The sequence below is a fragment of the Pygoscelis adeliae genome, unplaced genomic scaffold (assembly GCF_000699105.1).
Source record: "Pygoscelis adeliae isolate BGI_AS28 unplaced genomic scaffold, ASM69910v1 Scaffold74, whole genome shotgun sequence".
In the NCBI taxonomy this organism is placed as follows: domain Eukaryota; kingdom Metazoa; phylum Chordata; class Aves; order Sphenisciformes; family Spheniscidae; genus Pygoscelis; species Pygoscelis adeliae.
The window spans coordinates 2,432,655-2,440,894 of NW_008824665.1; the positions used below are offsets into that span (position 1 = coordinate 2,432,655).

The 8,240-nt window shown below is 35.2% G+C and overlaps 1 protein-coding gene across 1 annotated transcript in view; it reads right to left on the minus strand.

Moving 5' to 3' along the window:
* DGKH (diacylglycerol kinase, eta) overlaps positions 1–8,240 on the minus strand; it is an 83,890-nt gene that overhangs the window by 45,805 nt on the left and 29,845 nt on the right. Inside the window, exons 7-11 of the mRNA XM_009322839.1 lie at positions 8,111–8,213; positions 6,237–6,399; positions 3,678–3,786; positions 3,234–3,373; positions 1,585–1,669 (exon numbers count right to left, since the gene is read on the minus strand). Coding sequence (XP_009321114.1) covers positions 1,585–1,669; positions 3,234–3,373; positions 3,678–3,786; positions 6,237–6,399; positions 8,111–8,213 — 600 coding nt within the window. The remainder of the gene's footprint in view (positions 1–1,584; positions 1,670–3,233; positions 3,374–3,677; positions 3,787–6,236; positions 6,400–8,110; positions 8,214–8,240) is intronic.

Sequence of the window (8,240 nt, forward strand, 5' to 3'; positions counted from 1 at the left end):
GAAACCTTCAGGTCAGGTTGGAGTGGGCTCTGAGCAACCTGATCTAGTTGAAGATGTCACTGCCTACGGCAGGGGGGTTGGACTAGATGACCTTTAGAGGTCCCTTCCAACCCAATCTATTCTATGGTTCTATGATTCTATGAAATAAGTCTCCTGAAACTGGAGGAAAGAAAAAAGAAGGATTGGATATGTACTTTTATTTACTTTTTGAACTGCATTTTAATACGTTACCTACTCTAAGGTTAATAATTCTTTTTCTGAAATATCATAACTCAATAAACTATGCAAGAAACATTAAAATAGAGATTCAACAGGGTACTCAAAAGAAAATGGCTTTCTCCAACTTGGAGTAATGGCAGGTAACTATAGCCTACAGAACTTATCTTCCAAAAAAGAGCTTTTGTATGAGCAGTTCCTTCCATTTTCAGGAAGGGCTAAACACAATTTCAAAGCCAGAACTAACTAGAACAAAATGTATATTTTTTCCTTTACAAGATGAAGATACACTTGAAAATTTTAACTGTCCTGCAAAATTAGAGAAGATAAAGACTTGGTCTGCATTGCTGACACTGGAAACAGAGCTGTGTGCAAAGCAACCCCATTAAAATCCCAGCCAGTGGAGCCCCAGCCTTTTTGCATCTCCAGCAAGCTGTCAAAGGTTATAACCTCCTTGCCAATTAAAACAGTCTGAATTGTTAAATTATTCAAGAACCTGCTGATTATTTATTGCTTCTAAAGTACTTCTGAGTTAAAGTTGATGCGCATTAAGTTTCTTAGGCATATATTATTTTCTCATTTTTAGTCAGACTTTTCATTCCAATTAATTTCATTAAAGGATTTCCCTCTCCCTCAAAATTGAAACCTCATCAGATAGTACAAGCACAAATCTAGTCTGAAAGACAGACTAAGCTTTTCTTTGAGGTCACTTACGATTTCGAGCTCTCAAAAAAAAAGAGAAAGTTGGGTGGTATCACCTGATCTAGTCACTTTTACAAGCTACAAAAAGCTTCTTTCCTTCTTTCAGAATACAACCCTTGCCTTTGAAATATTGGGTTTTTTCAATGCTTATTCCAAACTTAAGATAGCCGACATTTTGCTTTTATGTATGTATTAAAAATATTTTTTCATATATTTTTATATATTGTTATAGTATACATAGTATTATTATATAACATAATAATATATCATTATAGATAAAATAAGTATATTCTTATATAAAAATAATTATATAAAATATGAAATCTTATATTATATAAGGATAAAATATATTCTTATAGAAAAATAATATATACTATCTATAATATATAAGCTAATATGTAAGATATAAATGTATTTTTCAGGAATAAATTTTTCTGACTGCTCTGCTGAAGACTCCTTACCTTCATTCATTTTTGGCAAATAATACAGAACTGGAAACCCTAATTATTTGAGGTACACACCGTGAACAGACATTAACTCAGTTCAGTTAGCAGATCACAAAACATCTGTTTCTATTTTTCACACAAGTGCTTCAATTATAAATATTGTCATGCCAGAAGCTCAAACTTCAGTATATGGAGCAACAAAACAAAAGTAAAATTTCACCTGGCATTCCTCCGACTCTTCTGTAGTCACTGGAAGAATAGAAGGCTTTGCTGGTAATTTCAGTTCATATGACATTATACTCCACCTAAAAGAAACATAACAGCTTTTACGTTTCCAGATTATTAGTTTTATCTTTTCTTCAACATATGAACAAAAAGAAACTTCAGTGTCACACCGACTGTTAAAAAAAACCCAAACAAAGCATCTTAATTTTTAATTGTGTGCTAACTGAATATGGCTGAAATAATTGAGACTGAAGATAATAATTGGTTTTATTGCTTACATTTTTTGTTAGTGATTTGATGATGAGCCTTCTTTGTGAACAAATCATGGGACATTCAATGCAGGCAAGAAAGATTTTCTACCAAAACATTCACAGTATAAGAGAATTCGTGCAAACTAATTGCAGAAGTCAAAGGAAAATATATGTGTTACTAGACAAAAAGCTCCAAGGTAGCATTAGCTTTTCATCTCAACTAGGGGAGGGAGGCATGAGAACAAAGCAAATGGTGAACTATCTTCATTGACATATATATATTTTTTCCCCTGGTAAAGGACAGTGTTCTACAGCGTAGATAGTATGAAATCGCTAATAGCAACATCCTTCAAAGCCTGCTGAAAAGAACAAGTAATCACTGCAGATGGCCTTGGGGAGCAAGTCTACAGAAATTAGAGCAAAAAGAGACACTGAGCTTTTTTCAGCACAGAAAAGACAAACATGATTTAATCTACAAATCTTTCAGAATGCCCAGGCCAACAATTATTTCTAAGGATCAGTAACAAGCATTTCTCTATGTACTTTGCTGTAAAATGATCAAGTAGTATGCAGAAAAGCTTAATGTAAAAAAGGACTTGTTTCTCTATCTCATAAAAAAAACCCTAAAATAAAATCCTCTTTGATCACATTCAGGTGTTTGTAACTACAGCAAGAACAGAAACACCCATGAGAGAAAGGAACAGAGTAAGAAATACTCCTCTCAGAAACAGTGTGTTACACCTTCATTGGAATGACATGACCACCACCTTCTCTGACTTTTTGTAAATTGGGATTACTCCTTTGCTTTATGGATGGAAATGACACAAAACAAGGAGTGGGAAGATCTCTTGTTTTTGACTAAGAAAATGCCTCCAACAAAAATATTAGTAGTGGATCAAGCCAAAGATCCACTTAGCCCAGCATCTTTTCCATGAAAGCACATGATGAGAGTTCTCCCCACATCCAAGGACAGAAAGCTCAGGTGTTTCCTAAATAAAGATGCTACCTTTAACGGTATTAAATAGTGGGCATGGAGTCTGTAAAACTGCCCTAAATGGTTTTGAATATATACAATTTCTTAATGCTTACAAATTCTTGTAAGAGGCAGTTACGCAGCTTCACCAGTTATGCAATAAACTGTCTCCTTTGTTCACCTTTGGACAACACGCTTCCTAAATTCATCAACCGCTCCCCCCTCTGACTCTTCAGTTTAAAAAGGATGTTGAAGAGCTGTCCCCATTACTATCTCAGCTTCCCTCATGATTATGATCTGCACTGTAAAAACCAAAACCACTGAACATTAAGTCTCTAGGATGGATTTAGGCCATCAGAAACCCAAACAAATACAATTTGAATTTCATGGTAAATCATGTATATGCACGTTTAGGTTTACCTGTCTAACATTTTCGTGCTGGCTCGTTCTAGTTTCTCCAAAATCTGAGGAAGTTGTGTATCATCATCACAGGATCCTCCCCAACCAAGGACACGAGCAAGGTCATTTCCAGTACCAAGGGGTAACACTCCTAACTGACACTGAAACACAACACAGGAGCAAATCTACTATTGAAAACTAGCAAGAAAAAGTACAAACTATTACAAATGCTTGTTATTTCAAGCAACAAATGTTAATTATACAGCTGATGCCTAAAGCTCAAAATCAAATTGTGTAATCCAGATACAACTTGTCCTGTTTACACCAGTGAAAATTTTCATTTATGAGTAACTATTGAGTTTGGCCCATATCCACATATATGACAAAGAACCAAGTCAAGGAAAAGTAAGGGCACAAAATTAAGTCTAGTAAGTATAGTCAAGGAAAGTAAGTATACACACTTGCCTGTTTGTGCAAGCTGAGCTTATCAATTTCTGACAAGACCCAACCCACGCTTCCATCGCCGCCACACACAAGAATCCTAAAGTTGTCAAACTTCTGAAATAACCGCAAACTGCAGAGAAAATGCAGCCTGTTAGGGCCAATTATGTCCATTAGCGAGAGAGCAGTTATATTCATCAGCAACTGTGACATGAAAATATGCTGCATGGCACCTTTATGGTGGTTCTTTCCTTGTTCTGGGGTATGTTGATACAACCAATTACTTAATAAACCTATCTGAATCCCATCTATTGCTGTATATTCCACTTATACTGACATTTCTGATAAATAACATGCCGAGTTTTACTTTTAAAAAATTTCCCTTGATATTGTTTTCAGGATTTTATTAATATTATTTTATTAATTTTATGACTAATAAAAAAAAGTCTTTCTAAGCTATGAAATTGCAACTGCTCTATGCTTCCTACTTCAGCCAGAAGAACAAGGCACCACGGGGAATTTTTCACGAGAGGAGGTTAAGACACAACGACAGGATGTGCTCCACAATACGGATGGGCTTTTGCCAACGTGTGACTAACCAAATGCAAGGACAGTTGGAGGCAATTATTACACATAAGGTGATCACAACAATGTAAGACAAATAATACTAGTATTTCATACTAAATCCTTAAAGCCGTATCCTGCTTTCGCTTCCTACAGCTCTTCCTCCTGTTCTCTGACTTTTAAGACTTACAGGATACAACACTTGGGCACTACAGAAAAGGAGGACAAGAGAGACAGAACAAGCAGAAAGGTGAGACACAGAGGAAAGGGGAGTGAGATGTGAAGAAACAGCCAAGAGGTAAAAACAACAGGGATTTAAACTAAAAAAAAAAAAAAAATTGGAAAGTAGAAACTCTTAAAATAATAAAAATAAATGTTTATTTTTAATGCATGTTATTTTCCAGAATATGTATAATCTCAGAAATATTTCTAAAAAGCAACACATTAAGATCACAAATTTTTGAAGCATTTATATTTTTTCTAAAGAAAATAATGTCACTTATATATGATAAATAATGTCACTTGTATATGATAGGCAGATACCTATTCAGAACAAAAGATGCAGATATTTAAGGGAAAAAATGTCGATACCAGAACAATTTCTCCTACCCTGAGAAAAGAGAGAAAAACCCCTAGAAATTCACTATCTCAAAGAATACAACTCTGCTTTTTAGATCAACTAGAAAAAAGAAGACATCAGCACGACCTGATAGAATAACTGCTAAGGATCTCTCCTTGGAAACTGGGAAAAATATTTAAAAGCAACCAACCTGACCTAGCAAAGTGGGCCTCCTGAACCATGCTGCTGGTAGGTACAACTAGATGAAACAAGAGAACTTGCAAACAGACAGACAAATTTTTTCAGACTGTCCTCTCTCAAAAATTGTCTCTCCAATTGAGATGAACCTTCTTTACTTTTATCCGTCATTATAATTACATGTATGAAATGTTAGCCGAAAGGGACTTTGATTGAATTCAGATTTAAATCAGGGTTATAATGAAAAGAATATTACAGCTTAAAGAATTAATGTAACATGTCCATAACATAGTACTAACTATAAAAATCCACATCTGTATTCCATTATATTTGTATTATTTGCCCACTGTTTGAACTGAATTTTTGTGCATTTGTTTTGTCTATATTCTTATCATGTAAGCATAATTCTGCATCTTTAAGAGTACAAAAATTAGTGTTTCTAGTTGCTGTAACTGATTTTAATAGGCCATTTAACCACAATGCTACATCTGTGTGGAATTAAGTTAGGCAACAGAAAAATATGCATGAATTTAATCTTTATGAATGTGCAAAGATGCTTGGGTTTGTGGCCACTGCTATGCAAATTTCATCCCTGTCTCTCCAGTAATCAGCCCTTAGATTTTGCAGAATGCCTGATGGTTTTAATTGTGTTCTTGCTCCAAATTTTGTGAGATGCTCATTTTCTTGACCATTTGCGTATGTTGCCTAAACCATATTTTGAATGTACTTTTCAGATGACAAAAGTTTTAGTGTACTCGTCCATCACCCACTGCAGACTCCCCCGCTGACATTTGTGTTCAGAGTTCAAAAAGATACAGAGTACATTTAGACAATAGTTTTATTCCATAGCTGTTCACAACAAAGTCACAGGAATATCTGAATTACGCATACGAAATGGAAGAAAAGCACCTGGGCAACTGTGCATAAAGGCCCTGATTCAGGAAAGCATCAAAACGTTCGTAACGGTTTTGAACCTTACCAGTTAACAGAAGTCAAAGCTAGCCAAAAAGCCACAAAACACTTGGGCTGATAGGTTTTGGTTTGGAATTTTCAAATGAGTTTTTCTAAAAAGAAAATATTATCCTACAATCCCTTCACCCACCGGAATTCACCCTGAAATTCTGTTATCTCTTAGATTTTAATTAGGAAGTCACAGGTAGATATTGGTGATAGAATTATCACAATGAGGGGACAACACAACACTATACTTCACACTAAATTCCCTTGCGGAAAGGATTGCTCAAGATTTCCAAGGTCATTACCCTAAGTGAGGTCCTCCATTCATTAAATCGAACACCTGAGCTGGATTTAACGACTGTTTGAATCGACGAAGAAACTTTACTCCCTGATTGTCTCCACTCTTTGAGTTAACAAAAACTAAAAGAGGACTGGCACAGGATGGCGGGCATGTGGCTTTCCAGAAACCTGTGAACATAGTTAGAAAGAATGAAATAAATAAGGCTTTCTAATATGAACAACACAAAAAGAAATCATGGGAAAGAGGAAGAAAGGGATGAAGGACAAAAGGCGTACATTTTATCATGCATAATGTAAATGCTAAACTGAGTATTAGCCCTGCAAAGAAAACAGAATTGCTCAAGATTTAGCAGTTCATTTTTTCTTTCCAGTATTCTCAGTGCCTAGATTTAGTAAAATCCTGAAGACAATAGCTTTATTGTTTTTCCACAGTGAAAAAGTTTATTAACCTTTTAGAATACTTCTCGAATCTCATCCTCACAGATTATCACATAATTAAATATATATTTCAGTTACAAGCCTTTGGTTTTTAATCTGATTTTTCATTAACCTTACTGGGTTCAACTGGATCATCCACGTCTGTATGAGCTTTCTAAGAGTACTCACAGATTTTAAAAGTTACTGTACTCAGTTGCTCCCAGGTGAGACTTTGCATGAGAACTTTTTTCTCAGACTGAAGTTATACTATTAATTATAATAGAATCACTGAACAGCAGACCTTCAGCTGTGATCCAAACCTTATTAAAGTCAATGCAGGTCTTAACTAATTACAGCAGGCTTTCTATAAGGCCCTTAGTAAGCAGTACTAATTGACACTGTTGTCACTAACATGACCAGTCCATGGAAGTAGTGGTTTCTCAGCAACACTTCAAAATCAGACATCACAGGTATAGGCTTTGACATTTGTTTCAGGCAATATTAAAATGACTGTGTTGTTTTCAATCACTAAAAAAATTACTAAAGCTACAAATAAAAAATTGGCATTAAAGGATGCTAATTTAATTCCACATTATCATAATGTATAATTTAAAATAAGGTTTGATTAATTTATTTAAATGCCAATAAAAATAATTTCACATATGGAACAATCTTTCTAGCATGAATAATAAATAGCAGCATGACGCTCTGGTCTAAGACACCACACAGCAAGTAAAGAGAGTGAATATATACAACATAAACAATCACTTTTACTGACTTCATACAATAAAATTCATTAAATTGTGTTAAAGTTGTTGGTCTACATTTGCCATCAACACAAACTATAAAATTAAAGCAATTAGATTTCATGATACTCCTTATTAAATCCACTCCCTGCCTTTGACTGCAGTCTCCCACTGCTCATGCGTCTCTTATTCTGAGCCACCAAAGAGCACCTCTGAGTTTTGAATGTTTGCTGGGTTTTTATCTGTGCGTTGCAGGATTCTTACACTGCTTATATTTAAAAGAAATTTAGAGAAGCTATGGAAGCAATTCTTCTCTTTAGCCTGGTAAAGTAGTTGTTGGATCTGAGCCATTCAGCTAGCTTACCTCTGCATAAAGCCAAGTTATCAAAAATTTGAGAACTCACAGAATGAGTGATGCATGCCAGGCAGGCATCAGCCCACTTCGTCTGAGGACTCTGGTCATTCACTTGAAAAGTTTCCAAGGCTCATAAATAAAACGGGAGAAAATTTCTAGTGGGGAACTTTCAAAAACATTTTTTAAATCATGTCGGTTAAATAATCCTTTAAAAAGCTACACGGAAAATTATACTTTTCTCTAAATTTGAAGACTGCATTCACCTGCTCAGCAGAAGGATTTTAGCCTTGTTTCGTTATACAGATCTCACTAGGCACTGCAAGTCCAGAGCTACCACTGAACACGCTACAATACTACGTACCATCAGAGTCTATACTGTTTAGTGCTGTTGGAGGTATGATCGATACCTTACATTGGCCAAGTGGACATTTACGAGGATACAGATCTTTACAGGCAGTGTGAACCTACAAAAGAAACAAAAAATTATTTCC